At 38.6% G+C, this 16,054-nt stretch overlaps 1 protein-coding gene across 1 annotated transcript in view; it reads right to left on the bottom strand.

Annotated features, from left to right (window-relative positions):
• Positions 1-498: 498 nt before the first annotated feature.
• Positions 499-16,054, bottom strand: part of syt6a (synaptotagmin VIa) — a 108,732-nt gene continuing 93,176 nt past the window's right edge. The window contains exons 5-8 of the mRNA XM_017707984.2: positions 11,691-11,811; positions 9,037-9,208; positions 5,283-5,433; positions 499-4,826 (exon numbers count right to left, since the gene is read on the bottom strand). Of these exons, the coding sequence (XP_017563473.1) occupies positions 4,755-4,826; positions 5,283-5,433; positions 9,037-9,208; positions 11,691-11,811 (516 nt within the window). The 3' untranslated portion in view covers positions 499-4,754. The remainder of the gene's footprint in view (positions 4,827-5,282; positions 5,434-9,036; positions 9,209-11,690; positions 11,812-16,054) is intronic.

Here is a 16,054-nt window from a genome sequence, read left to right on the forward strand (position 1 = left end):
ATGAATTTTACTCACTCATGAGGAAAGTATGTATTTAAATCAAATAAATTAAACACATCATTTGCATAAAATTGGAAAGTAGTTGAATTCACAGCAGAAAGAGACCGAGAAACCACATGAAGCACCCATTTTACAGATTTCACCGTATCAAAACAGTATCTACAGAAATGAACTGTCTTTTTTAATTCTGTGTCTGAAATTCTTTCCATTGGATAATATCTTCTTCTCCAGACAACCAAAATCCAACCTTTTTGCCTGTACCGCTCCATGTACATTGAGAGTTATGAGAAACTTTTGCTTATGCAAGTTTAAGCTCAACTTTTCACAGCATTAACTATTTTGTTATACCAGTCTGAATTCTGCTCTCCACATTCAAGTTGCAACCCTTTATCTTCTGGGAAAATTGAAATCTTAAAGCTTTCCTCACTTCACTCCTTTTCTTTTGACTGAGTCTAATTTCTCAAATGAGTGTATTACGGGCAACTGGAGTGCAAGAAATGAAACGACTGAACCGACAGCTTTATTTTCTCATGTTTGAAATACAAGAACAGTTGTTCAACAGTTGTATTACAAGTACAAATCTTCAATATAAAATTGGAAAGTTGTTAAATTCACAGGAGAAAGAGGCTGAGAAACCACACAGACCATGAAGTAATTTGTACCCATTTCACAGATTCCACTGTACAACAGGAACACATTGTGTCTATATTGTCTGAGCCTGAGGACATCATAAACATTGTTGGAACAGGTAGGAACCAAAAAGAACGGTACATCAAGTCAAGTCATCAAGTTACCTGGAGTTATTCATGAGTCTGCCAAAATATTCAATTAATTTAATCACATAGAAATTCGTAAACCTCAACAACTGTAATGTAATGTAATGGAGGACAAGTTCTAACGTGGAGCCCAAGTGTTGTATTTATTTCCAGACTGTAGCATCTGGAACTTGTTGACTTCAGGGAATATTCTAGACCCTGGAGCACTATCCACCATATTTGGGCAGAAGCATCTGAGACCATGTTGGACGACAAGCTCTGCGGCCTCAGGTAAGTCCATCAGGATTGATGTCTCATAGGTCTTCGGCAGATGTTAAGTTCATCGGAGTCCAGTGTGCTCCCCGATGTTCCTCTTTGATTTAAAACTCACAGGGCAGTACCAGGATGACTGAGACTCAGGAGGAACTAATGCAGTTCCCACGCATTCTCCACTCCACTCCAGGTTCTCTGCCAGTAAGTGGCTTTTTAAGCATGTAAGAATGTCTGGAGTAACTCTTCTCACACCCATAGATACCACACTATGGTGAAAAAAAAAATATAAAAAAAAATAGCATCTTACAGTATTGGATTATTTATGAATAACATGGAAACAAAGGGAAAAGATCAGCTATTTTCATGGAAAAGGTCAACTTTAAATCACAAAGACCAGTACAATGGCAATTTCTAATTGCTTTTTTCCCCTTTAAGTTAAAAAAAAGACCATAGCTTTACATATTCTGAAGAACAGATTCAGTTTGGAGCACTGCCTCAATACACTTATGACACCAACCATCTCAAAAGCCAGTTAACACATGGACAAAATACATTTGCCAGACGTGACTGCTATTATTAAATAAAATCCTTAGACCTTTTTTTGCTTTAGATTACTCTGTATTGCATGTAGCTACAATTGTTATCCTTTACCGCTGGGTGTTATAACATTTCTCAATGTTTAACTGTTTTGGGTGATAATGCCCTCATTACACATTCATTAAGCACACTATGAACAGATTAAACTACTTAAATCTTAAAGAGGGATTCCAACAATTTTCAAACATTTCTGCATAATTAAATCAGTGAGTTGTAAAAAGTCATTCAGAGGGGTTTGGTGTGAGATGATGCAGATGATGAAGAGAACCTTACCAATTAAGATTTCTCCACATTTGTGGTGATAGGAACCAGGGGTTGCCATATCTACAATGCAAATATAGTCATGTTATTTAACATATATAGAAGAGCAGTGAGCCTGCATGTGTCTTCTGAGTGTTTATATGTAATGTTGATGATGGATAAATATGGTAAATCTGAAAAATATGTTTTCTTGGGGGACTATTTTACCTTACAACACCCTGCACGTTTCTCTCCAGCTTGAACGTATTGGGAAAAAGGTTTTAAGCCAAAGGTTTATTTCAAAATTATTGTAAAACAGTGTCTCAGGCATCAGGCAGTGTGTTCATTATCATTTCATGTGATAACCTTCAGAAGCATTAAACTCTTCAGAGGCCTGGTTCCTATCACCATCACTGTGAGGTTTCTCTCCAATGAAGCATTTCACATGAAACTGCTCTGGATGGCTTTTTCACTCTTTAATCCCACTGATTTACTTCTGCAGAAAATGTAAAACAATCTGTTTTTAAACTTCTTCCAATTTTTAAAACATTCTCTGTGTAGCTCAATTTTGGAGATGTACATAAGGTTATTCAGAGTGGTATGATGTGAAACTGACCAGCTCTAATTTAAAATTTTACAGTGGTGTTGATGGGAACCAGGGGTTGTCCCAATGTCTAATAAGGCCATAATACAAATATAGTACTTTTCTTTACTATCCAAAATGAACCCATACGTCCTGAGTTTTTAAATGCCCTGCACGTATGTTGTTGCTAAGGATTAAATATATTTTAAGCCAAACGCTTATCTCAAAACTATCAGAAAACAATGTGTCAGACCTCAGGCAACGTATTTGTGATCTTTTCAAGTAGTAATTTCCTGTCATGTAGCTTTTAGAGACATTTAGCACTTCTGTTTTCTAAGAGAACTGTCATGAGCATTTATCTAGAACAGGGCACTTCACCTCACATCACTGACTTTGTTTACATCTTTATAGTCTAATTATGCAGAAATTTGAAAAAAAATTGAAAAAATGAATTAGCCTTTAAATGAGAATTATATTACTGTTTCTTGTTTAGTGTCCAAAACAGAAATACTATGCTTAGCTTAGTGGGCGGCAGCCATGCTGTTGTTACAGCAACAACAAATCCCTCATTATCCATAGTGCATGTTTACTATGTTCCTGGCAGACTGCATAGTGTTTTCTGTCTCAGTCTACTTTTACAAAGTCTTATAATGCTTTAATATCCCTCTAGTGTGCTCATATATGTTGTCGCTGTAGGAACAAAACCAAAATAGCAACTTTACTGGAGAAAACAAAAACATTCTCACTTTTCAATGTAAGTTAATGTAAAGAGATTTTATTCAAAGTAGCTTTTGAGCAATTTCTGTCAGTTCACTCATCATGTAATGTTCATAGAATGTAAAAAATATATCGAAATTTCGAATAATGTCAAAAAATGAAAAACGACAACAATGGAGATAAAAGGTTTTGTTCCGGCAGCGATGATGTACAGTATGTTACAGGGGATGAGTTAATGCAGGTAACTCATTGTTTAAGTGTTTCAATTCATCCTTAACAGTAGTTTGGTGCTACGAAATGTTGGAGACGGAATACTTTTTTGATACGTTTCTTGTGTATGTTTTAAATCCCACATTTTTCCCACTGTACAACAGCAATTCATTTTGTGCTCTTACAGTTTCAGCTAACTAACTGATGACAGTGGCATGTTACAGTACAGTTGAGGTGGACAGCAGAATAAGTGACAGTAAAAGACGCAACAACCTTTGACAGCTTTCCAGCTACAACTTTAGCAACACGATGAAGTCCAGAATCTGATAACAGCAGACGAAAAGTGAGTAAAACCTGTTCAGTAGCACATTCATTTAAAATAAAAGTGTTAGTTAAAGAAAGATCAATGCTAACATAAAAAGATGTTACATCTAATCACTTTGAACCTCGAATGCCCAAGATATAACTAGGTAAATTAAAATGATACAGTTAAATGTACAGTATTCCATTCATGTACAAATATATCCACCAAAGACTTCAGGCCTACAAGTCTTGCTTGGACAGGTCCTTTAAGGGTAAGGAAAGCACTTCAGAGCATTGTGCTGTGCTGAAATTGGCAAACGCCACTTTTTTACGATATACACCATTTCTTACAACGACATCAACAAACTCGAGACAGGTAAGTTTTAAAAGTAAAAGTCTCTACTATGTGTACTCATTCAAGGTTCGCTTTTCTCAGACGAATCAGGAGAGGAAGTGGTTCATTCATGACATAACAACTGGTGGTCCCATCTCTTCCTCTGCCATCAGCCCTCAGTGATATGAAGCTTTGCTTGAGTCCTTTTTCTTTAATCAGCTGAGCTTTAGCTGTGCCCATTCTTCCCTACACCAGCCAGACCCTCAGCTCTATGCGATAAGCTGTTCCTCCTTTCAAACAGCTAGCTCCGAGTGAAGCGATCATCAAAGAGCTGCTCCCATCTGCGCGCGCAGCTCCTCTGAGAACACCGCGGTCAGATTTCATTCACCTCGCTTCTGGAGATGCTCTTCAAAATGTGGAAAAAGGGAAAATCCTTCTGCTAACAATACCATGCTGTTCCACAAGGCCTGGCCTCTTCAGAGCACAAGAGGTGTAATAAGTCCGGGTGCGCAAGGCCCCCAAGAACTGATGGGAAAATCAGCTTTTGAAAGAGTCGGACTCCAGAGACGTTAGACAAACACTGCAGGAAACTGATCATGGATCAGCGCTTGGGAGCCACTGTCAAGGTAAACTTGGAGATGGCTGTTGTTTTCTGTTTTTTTTTTTGTTCTTTTTTTTTCTTTTCCTTGAGCACACAGACAGTCGGGGAAAGGGGGGCCTCCTGGTGAACATGTGGTTCTGCTCAAGGGCTGGCGGGGGCTTTAGGGGAGGGGCAAGACCCCTGACTGTCAAAACTAGCTGTCCTGGTTTTCCACTAGAAAAGAAAACACGTACAACAGCAAATCAGTGAGGAACAAAACATAAGAACTGATTTGATTTCAGTGATTCCCCATAAGAAAAGACGGCCGTAAATAGGACAGGATTACTCCCACCAAGAATTCCAGTGATTAGCATGGTGGAACAGATCGGAAAGAAGATAACATCCCCTATGTCTATATTTAAATCAGCATTATCATACTTCCCTGATAAATTATTCATAGTGCAAAGCGGAAGTTTGGAGAAGAGTCAAGAGGGATGTGAAGATTTTCAAAGAGCTGGCAATCAGCATAGGGGTGGATTTGAAAGATTAGATTTTGGTTGGAATACATTTCTTATTATTTAGTGTAAACAATGAATTAGAAAGTTAATCAAGTTTCCACCCCTCTGAGGCTCGGCTTTGTTTATTTAATACCTACAGTATTTTTAACATGGAGATTAAAAAGCAACTAACCTCTTTTTCTGATTTCTTGGGCTCCAGAAGGGGGTGCCAGTGTGCAATGGGTTTGCGGGGGTATGCCAGCATTTCGTTCCAGTGGTCTCGGCCGAGTCCCTCGGCTCCACAGCCGACACGGTTCACGCCTATGATTTCGTTATGACCCACCCTGGAAATAAAAGGTGTTCAGGTTCACTTTTACCATATGTTACCATGCAAAAGTCAGAGCCCCTCATTTAAATCATTTCCAGTTAACACGGACATTAAGTACAAGGTATTCAAGAGATATTTCTGAGAAGATGTAACCGACGTCTAAGACTGAACTTTAGAGGTGTGGAAAAATATCCCTGCAAATTTAAAAAACTGAAAGTGAGCCTCCTGAAAAGAATGGAAGCTAAAATGAAGGCAAAGTGTGGACATACAAAATGCTGAAAAAAATTTCTCATATTTACTTGTTGAATATCCCGAGTAATTTTCAATTAAATATTTATTTTCTGCTTTTTTCCTGATCCTGAAAAATGTAAAACGTATGTTTAATTGCCATTTTGACTTTAAATTAAATAAATAAAGGAAAGTAAAAGTAGCTTCCGAAGATCTTGGTTTATTAAGTATTATATATTTTGGAAAGCATATCAATCAAAAATTGTATAGAAAGTAGGTCTAAGCTGAGTAGACCTCATATGTTAGCTGGGGGGTGGAGTGTGATGAGTGTGGAGTGTGGTGGAGTGTCATGTTTTTTAACTAGAAAATATTGCACTTATTACTTTTAGATACTGCCCCCCCCCCCCCCCCCCCCCCCTTTGCAATGTTAGCGGTTTAGTACTGTCAGAAAAGGGATATAGCCTGATGTTAAAACATTGTGAGACATTCACATGTAATTTTGATAAGTGGATTACCTACTTTTCCACAGACCTATCCAAAAAAGAATTTCTGCCCTCATCACAGTTATAGACCCAATGTTTGTGCACAAGATGATGATGTTATAACACAGATGAACTGGAAAATATTTCATATTATAGTTATAATTCATTATAGCTTAATACGATCAGCCAGTTGATTGCCAACTACTAGCCTGAGGTTTAATAAGAGCTTTACAAGAGCATTAATATGCCGTCTATACTGATTTGTTATTATCTATTTTACTGCATTTGTAACCCTACAGAAATAAAGGTTATATTTATGTTATGTACAGTCGTACGCACAAGTCTGGACACCCTTGTTAAATCACATGTTTTGTTGATTTTTGAAGTGATCTGCACTGAATATTCCAGTATATTACAAAATACTGGACATTGGCAGCAGCCAACAACTCCCATATTGGAACTGATTATACATCAATTATATATTAATATATCATATATATATATATATATATATATATATATATATATATATATATATATATATATATATATTAAGCATTGTTCAGCAGGGCATAAATGCAGTCCCATCTTGGAACCATTTTCAAGACCTTAGCAGTTGACCCATTCATATTTAAATTGGGGAACAGACAAAACCAGTGTTTGTGGGGAAAACTCCAAAGACACTGGGAACTGAAGTCCATTTAGAAAGACCTATAGCCTATAGCGACTTAGTACAACATGCTACTGCTTCTCCTTAAGTCAGAATCCATCTCATCATCTGAAATGCAAAGCACATGAAACTCTCCAGATGCTGCTTGCTCTTTAGCTGTGATGTGTGATGCCCACATTTGAGACCAAACAGCACTCAAGCCTGGGGACTGTAATAGCGTTTTAACTGCAGTAGAAGCAGGGACTTCCCGCTGCTCCCGCTCACTCTGTGTTCCTCAGCCTTCTGACTCCTGACCTTTTCCTCTCTCTGACTGCGTGGCGTGCCTCATGTGCGAGCACAAGGTTTCAGTGTGTGCCATACTAAGATCTGTCTCGCTCTCTCCCTCTCTCGCTCTTTCTGAGAGTCTGGGATGCTCAGCCTCTGACTAGAGGCATCATCTCTTTTGAGCACAACAAAATAAAAGGTCACAGCGCATGTTAAATCTGAGCACGACAATACACTAAGCGCGCTAAACCGATACACTACAGCTAATAAATTATAACTTTATTATCGAGCTCTGGGTGCAAAATACAGAGGATAATAAAAAATACTGAAGTAACAGACCCTCTGTAGATTATAAATCATGCTGCCAGGTAAAATTTAAGCCCTTAAATGTCACAGTCATCGCCAGTGGTAACAAAAGCATGCTGTAATTTGATATTAATCCTGGGTTTACATGGTGAAACTTGCATGCAATGTTGTGAGTTCACTAAAACATCATTTCTGAACAACCTGACAGTCAGGCTGCATTCGAGAACATTTTGACATCCATCAAAAATGCACAGATACACATTACTCATTTTGTCCATGCTTGTTTCTGAAGCCAAAGAGGCATGCTAGTTTTAATCAAACTGGTTGCCATTGTACTGAACCTTTAGAGTTGGATTTTACAGCTCTGCATGTAATTTGACAGCTGTCATTCACGTGTCCTCCTACAACTTCTCCTTCTCCACAATAACAGCAAGCTAATAAAAATGATAAGTAGTGGCAAAGCAGCCGTTTAACAGCTGTTTGTGTTAGCTGGCTAGTTAATGCAGCTGGTTACAGAAACTTTAGCTTTGATGAACTCACGTTTGTTAGGATGGCTCAATGAACTGGCAAAAACCTTGAGCCAGTCCAGTCGGGGGTGTGGGTGGGTCTCCGTTTTATGACACAGTGTTATCGCTGTTTTGATTGGCTGTTTCATAAAACCTGTTTCATGAAGTTGAGCAACCTGCAATTGTTGCAGCTGAGTTTCAAGTGAGTTGCAGGACAATTTACATTATGCAGCTCAAGCAACTTGAGACTCGTACGCCAGAGACTCAACACTTGACTCGAGACTCGACTTGGACACGCAGCCAGAGACTTAAGATTAGGCTCTGGTTTGAACATGGGAGACTCAAGACTAGACTCACACACAACAGACTCGAGACCTGACTTGTACTAAGGCAGCAGAGACTCAAGACTCGACTTAGACTTGCATTACAGTAACTCAACACTACACTCGGATGCACATGTCAGAAATGTGAGACTTGCCTCAGACTCACACTCCAGACACTCGAAACTTGATTCGCACACTAGAGATTCAACATTTGACTCAGAATTGCACATCAGAAGTGCAAGATTGGAGTCAGACTCACAAAATATTTGAGACACAACTCATGCACTAAATTTTTGGCACTTGACTCATACTTTTGCCTGAGACTCAAGACTACACTTGAACTCTTAAGACTAGACTTGGATTTGCATGCCATTGACTCAAGACTAAACTCTGACTCATGTGCCAGAGACTTGAGATTTGACTCAGACATCACACTCCAGTGACTCGAAAATCGGCTCAGAGATTCAACATTTGACTCAAAATGCACATCAGAGAAACAAGATAAAACTTGCAAAAAAATCAAGACACAAGTCACACGCTAGATATTTCGCACCTAACTCATACTCACACCCGAGACTCAAGGCTACACTCGAACTTGCATGCCAGAGACTCGAGTCTCGACATGGACTCACATGCCAGAGACTCAAAACGTGACTCAGACTTGCATGCTAGATATTCAACATGTAACTCGGACTAACAAGCCAGAGACGTGAAACTAGACTCTGAACTGCTCCCCAGAGTCTTGAGATCCAACTCAGACCTGCATGAAGCGACTTGTGAACATTTCTCCTTTGAAAGCATGCAACATTTTGAGCAACCCAAAGAGCCTGACATGCGTACAGGTCATAGTCCATGACAGAGATGTGCAGGCTGACTTGGTCCATGCTCTCTGGAGGAATGTCGAAAATTATGGCTTCGTTGTAGGTGGGGTTCAGTGTGTTCTTTTTGATTGTGGTCTTCTTCTTCTTCAAACGTTTCCCGTCACAAATGAGAGACACTTTTACGTAGGGATCTGTGGAAAAAAAGAAAAAAGTTTATCATGACTTAGCATTTAAAAAAGACCATCAGCAATTCAGCCATCTGGTTATTTATAGGCATATGGAACCCACAGCCCATTAATTAGTCTGGCTAAGTATATACACAGTCTGTCTAGTCAGGAAATGAGTAATGGGACATTCTTTATGTGACGTGATAGCTGTGGGTGGGACTTTTCATGTTTTAATAAAAGAAGAGAAAAGTACCTTCTAGGAAATAAGCCAGTCCACAAATACTGGGCAAATGTGGAAATTTAATTTTGAATGTGTGCATTGGCAGGCTGGCTGGTGGGAGCGCAGAGCACTATGACTAAACCGGATGGCACCCAGACTAATACCTCTGAATCAGGTTGACATGTGTAGAGTCTAACACAGCAGGTCTACGTTTTATATGACGCACATTTCCTATGTCAGTAACGTTAAGTGGCCTGAAAATAAGCACTGGGGTCATTTGCTGCCAATGCGTCATCTTAGCATTCAAGGGGAGCCGTCGAGATTGAATGCTTTAATCGACCAAACAGAACAACAAGGTCCCACTGTCACTGCCACATACTGATTTCCAACTTTACCAATCACTTGGAGATTTGAATGATACATTATTTGTATATCTGTACATTATTCAAGCACAAACTACACCCAGACTGAGCGGAACACATGAGGAGGCATCACTCTAACACCAGAAATGCTTTGGGCACACTTTAATAGCTAAGGTTTACTGCATGTGAATTCAATTTGCCAGCTATGCGAAACATTTACTTTTCAGCTGAGTCTACTGTGTAAAATCCCAGCGCCGGTTTAAGCTGTGATGTTATGAAACATTCACTTTGCGTATTCATCATTTTGAGCTCATTCTGAATGTCACTTTGTGTGTACTCATAGCGCGTTATTTTTATGATGTTTGAAAACACCAGAATAGAAGTTGCCCTATTTGAATATTGTTGCTGGAGTGCTGCCAATAAATGAATATGCTGTCAAAAGTGGATTTAGAAAACTACATTTTTCACATTACACAGTGCTAATGATAGGGTACTGCAGTCTGAGTGGTTGTTAATAGATTCAAGGAGCATAAATAACACATTTAATATAGAGGAATTATAGTTCTCCTGTATTTCACTGGATTAAAGACATGTCAAGACAGCTGTAGTCGGCTTAGGTGACTGCAGAGGAACATTTTGTAACATCAGTGGTGCTTTATACCCCTTCACCAAGCAGATGAATCTGATCATTTCAACAATGTTGAAAGAGTATTCAAAGAGAACTTGGAAAGAGAACTTGGTGAAGGTCAAGTCTTCTGAGAAAGTAAATGAATTATCTACTATTGTCACCATATCCTCCTCAGTATAATGCTATTATCACCATATCCTCCTCATTATAATGCTATTATCACCATATTTTCATCAGTATAATGCAATTGTCACCATATCCTCATCAATCTAATGCTATTGTCACCATATTTTCATCAGTATAATGCAATTGTCACCATATCCTCATCAATCTAATGCTATTGTCGCCATATTTTCATCAGTATAATGCAATTGTCACCATATCCTCATCAATCTAATGCTATTGTCACCATATTTTCATCAGTATAATGCAATTGTCACCATATCCTCATCAATCTAATGCTATTGTCGCCATATTTTCATCAGTATAATGCAATTGTCACCATATCCTCATCAATCTAATGCTATTGTCACCATATTTTCATCAGTATAATGCTATTGTCACCATATCCTCATCAATCTAATGCTATTATCACCATATTTTCATCAGTATAATGCAATTGTCACCATATCCTCATCAATATAATGCTATTGTCGCCATATTTTCATCAGTATAATGCAATTGTCACCATATTTTCATCAATATAATGCTATTGTCACCATATCCTCATCAATATAATGCTATTATCACCATATTTTCATCAGTATAATGCAATTGTCACCATATCCTCATCAATATAATGCTATTGTCACCATATCCTCATCAATATAATGCTATTATCACCATATTTTCATCAGTATAATGCAATTGTCACCATATCCTCATCAATATAATGCTATTATCACCATATCTTCATCAATATAATGCAATTGTCACCATATCTTAATCAGTATAATGCTATTATCACCATATCTTCCACGGTATAATGCTATTATCACCATATCTTCATCAGTATAATGCAATTGTCACCATATCCTCCTCATTATAATGCTATTTCACCTTATCTTCATCAGTATAATGCAATTGTCAACATATCTGCCTCAGTATAATGCTATTATCACCCTATCCTCCTCAGTACAATGTTAGTGTCACCATACTTGCCTTTCAAAACGAGATTTTTCAAAAAACTCATTGAGGTTATTTAATGTCAATGTTCATTGAATCAGCTGAATTTTAGACATCGCCCAGACCTGAGCTTTAAAACACACAACATATACAGAGTGTGATCAACACTACCTGAGTATCCAGTGATGTCCATGGCCTTGAGGTTCCTGCACTTGATAACAGTCAGAGTGAGTCTTCCCGCAGTAGGCAGGTAGCACAGCGAGAACATGATTTCTCCAAGGTCCACACTCTCCTGTCAGATATACACAAATACACACACATGTGAGCACATCAAGATTATTTAAGGGTGGAAAAACTGAACAGACATGAAAAGTGAGAACTTATTCAGTGACTACTGGCAAATACACTGCATTTGAAACTCCATACTCCATCCACAAACAAAGTACTGGGCAAAAGTCAGATATAGATTTTTATTTCTAGGTAAAAACACCCATTGAGTACACAATTCTGAGAAGATCAGATATAAGATAATCCATTTGCATGAGGAAGAGGAAAGTCAAAGGAAAATAAGTGAAAAAAACATTACTGGGAGAAAACTGGAGTTCAAAAAATCTCTTAAAAGATACACAGAAAATGAGACTCTAAACAACCAAGGAAGACCTGGTAGACTATCAAGCGCATTAGGCCTTCAGCTCCTGAAGTCCAACCGATAGGAGAGCTTACTTATCAATATCTTTCTAGACACCGCAGTGAAAAACAATTCCTGATTGGCAAACTTTCTGTTGTTATAAGAATTGAATCCTTTTGTTTCCTAAAGGGTAAAACAAGTTTAGCACTGTATTACTTGCAGAGACTTGCATGATTCTATTGAATAAAGATGAATTAAAAGTGACAGACTGCATATTAGTCCCCTGACTAGAAGGCCCTGAGGGTTCTCCTCTAATTTTCTCCAATTTCTCAAAGAGTAAAGCTTGAAGTGCTGTTTATCTGATGGTGATAGTTTTGATGAGAGTTCTACTATGATTATGATGTCAAGTTTTAACAATAGAAGAACCCTTTTTGGTACTATTTGGACCCTTTTCAAAATATGTGCTATATAGAACTATCTACAGCACATTTTCTATTAATCTGAAGAACCATTTCACCACACAAAGAACCCCAAAATCATGCAAATCAAGTTAATGCTTCTATATAAAACACATTTTCTTTATTTAAGAACTCTTGACGAACCACCTTTTTTAAGTGTATAGCCTATGTAAATAGGAGGCATCTTATATAAACATATTTTATAGACAATAATACACTCTTAATGTATTATATGACTACAGTTTTTTCTCTTAGGCACATATTATGCTGACATTTATATGTTTCACAGTCATTGCAGGTGCTGAGGATTAGAGCAAAGCTGGAGCAGGCATTTCCGTCTAATGTGACAATGGAAATCCTTTGAAAAAACTTTGAGAAATTTGTTCACATTGACTCTTTCTTCATCTTGCACTAGAAGTTCTCAGCATTGTTCTCATCATTAAAGTAGCAATGTCAATACTGCACGTAGACTATTTACATTCAATACGGCGTATTTACTCGCTTATTTCTGTGGATCAAATTCGGGCACTATGTATAACAACTCTGTGGTTTCTATGGATATGATTACGCTCAGGGTCAAATGATTAGTCCTGGGAAACGTCTTGAAAGGGCATTTGTGGCTGTAGCTTGGCACTTCTGACTGTGATGGCCGAGTTGAGTTTAATAAGCTGGTGACTCAGCGCTGAGGTCTGAGGGCCGGGCTGTTTGGACAGACATAGCCACCGTGGCCAATTAGCTGTTATGCTTCTCTAAGAAAAGATCCTCTCCTGAACACCACTCCAGCCGGGCCGCTAATTAAACGTCAGCGCTCCCAAATGTTTCAGAGCCGTTGTCGGGGTGCAGCCTATGTGAATCCGCCGTCACTTTCCTCAAACCTAATCCAGGCCTGTCGGTCGGAGTCGGGTCAAACAAATGACGAAGATGTGAACCTGTGCGACAGCGACGGTTTTAGAGGCTGAGTCAGCCCACTCTGTCTGGATGCTAAGGAGTGTAGGATGAGGGTATCCGGCCATAGCTCCTCAGTTCATCTCATCGTCGCTACAGTAATAAGAGTGCCGGAAGTTCTAATCACTGTAAATGAGCCGGCTAAGCCACTTGCTGATGGACAGCTCCCCTGATTCCACTCTTGTTGTGGCTTAACATCTATCCACACTCTTAGGTGATTTACTGCAACGTGCAGGAAGGTAATATCCAGGGGCGCCGTTTAAAGCTGCTTGATGGAAGCGCCAAATGCCAGACTTGAGAATGAGTGCTTGTTTAAGAAAAGTGCCTCGAAAGTGTATTTCTCTTTTATAAAACATACTTATGTAGGAGTTATTGAATATTACTGCCAATCACTGACTATCTAAGGCAAACAATTCAGGAATGTTACCTCTGTACAACAACATACATGCAGGAATTTCTTTAAAAATGATAGTAAAAGCAAAAGAGGTTACTAGGAAATTACAAAGACTACAGTACTGAGCAAAAGACCACCCCTTTGTTTATGCAATTTTCAGTTAAAAAGCCAATTATGTACAAAAAAAAGAGGAAATATATATGCAACAATTACACAGTAGTCCACTAAGTGCTGTGCACACCCCCAGTCAAATGGCATTTTGTTGATATTCTAAGTGAAAATAAGTTAATAAAACCTCTACAGAGAACACACAGCACATCATCAGAATATCAGCTCAAACATGGTTAATGTGATCCAAGTTCATTACTGACCTTATCCTCAAGGGGTTTAGTACAGTGACCTATTAACTCATATGATGAGGGTGAGCTCGTAGCAGACCCAGGAACAGGGTACTCAAGTCTTCGAATACATTTCAAGCAAACTTAAAGCTATTTGGTGACTAAACTGTGTGCCTGCTCTTGGAATAGCAAGATAAAATACGAAGCAACATTGCATTCTGGGCAAAATTGGGTGTTAAAACTATTTCTTTAGGCAAGATACCCAAGGTGGCGCAGCTGGCAGCCAGATCTTTGAGAGGCTCGGTTTGCCTCTGGTTACAAAGATAATGGATATTGGTTTGACAAGGTGTTTTTCTGCTGCTCTTGTTTTTGTTTTTGTCAAGCGTGACAGAAAATGTCCCAAACAGTGTGTGAGGAAGCAACATGTGCTTGGAGCTTTTTTAAGGCTGGAAATGCCAGACATATTAAGCTTCCCAGCTTGCCAATGAGATGATTTATAATGAAGCAGTCTCTATAATGAACATGAGGCCTTCTAAAAGCTATCTCACACCAGCCGTCCCTCGGTCTCTTTCATTTCCTACCATTACTTCTTTTCCATAATTGAATAGACCAAAAGAGCTGATTTTCTGTCCTCCAGCTGGTCTGATTTCTTTGCAACAAAATGGCCAGGACAAGTAGAGCCACTGCAGTGGAGTCACTTTATTTTGCCCTTTACTTTCCCATTTAGGAAAGGGTTGTATTGCTGTTTTAGCAAATCAGCCTTTAAATGTGTCAGGATGGGATTTACTGCCTTGTTGTTTGTACTTGGATTGGATGGTAATAGGGTAATAATTTAAAAATGAAGCTTAAAACCATGTGTCAAATTTCCATTTCACGTCTGTACAGCCAAATAAACACAATCCACTCATTTATATTTTAAAGGGAATCAACCCCTTTCATGGTGAGGGAGCTCACCAATAGATGTTGCTGATAGAAACAGGAGAAAAAATCAGAGGAAGGCATGGCTTTGGAAATCACTTGCACTCTTAACTTTCCCCAGCATGGAGTTCTATTAGCATGTAAGTTGCCATTAACCTACACCAGAAGGAACCTGATGAAGGTACGTTAGCATGAACATCTGTTAATAACAGGTAGTTTTTAAAACTACTAACGTCACAAACACCTCAGAACATGTTAGATTTTGGCTTTCTGTAACACCAGTCACTCGACTTTGCTCTCTAAGACATTCGTTTTTACCATCAACACAAGTTTCAGCACAGCACTCATTAATCAGAATCAAACCTGTACTGTGGTGGGTGGGACTGCTTGGGTCTGTAGCCTGATAAAGCATCCAAACTCCACAAAACAGTTTTAAATTTGCTCAACATCACTCCCTCAGATTTGAATCATTATCATCTAAATGTGTGTCAATCCTTTAATTAGCCAGAAGGGTTAACCATGCTTAGGGTTGCCAGGTATACAGCTTTAGACCAGACAGTATGGTTTTCAGCTCCATTGGTTGTGGTTGGTACTGCTGACTGCAAGTTAAAATGTCTGGCGAGTCCAACTCTAAATGCATACCCACTTGTTGGAGTAGATAAGGTGCCCCCCCCCCCCCTCTCTCTCTCTCTTTCCCTCTCTCATTCACTCTAAACTTGGGCAGGGCATAGACTTAAAACTTGTATATAAATATATATATAATTAGATATATATATCTAATTATATATAATTAGATATAAATATATATATATTTATATCTAAGTATATTTCCTTTATGGATCATTTTACCCAAA

The sequence above is a fragment of the Pygocentrus nattereri genome, chromosome 9 (assembly GCF_015220715.1).
Source record: "Pygocentrus nattereri isolate fPygNat1 chromosome 9, fPygNat1.pri, whole genome shotgun sequence".
Taxonomy (NCBI): domain Eukaryota; kingdom Metazoa; phylum Chordata; class Actinopteri; order Characiformes; family Serrasalmidae; genus Pygocentrus; species Pygocentrus nattereri.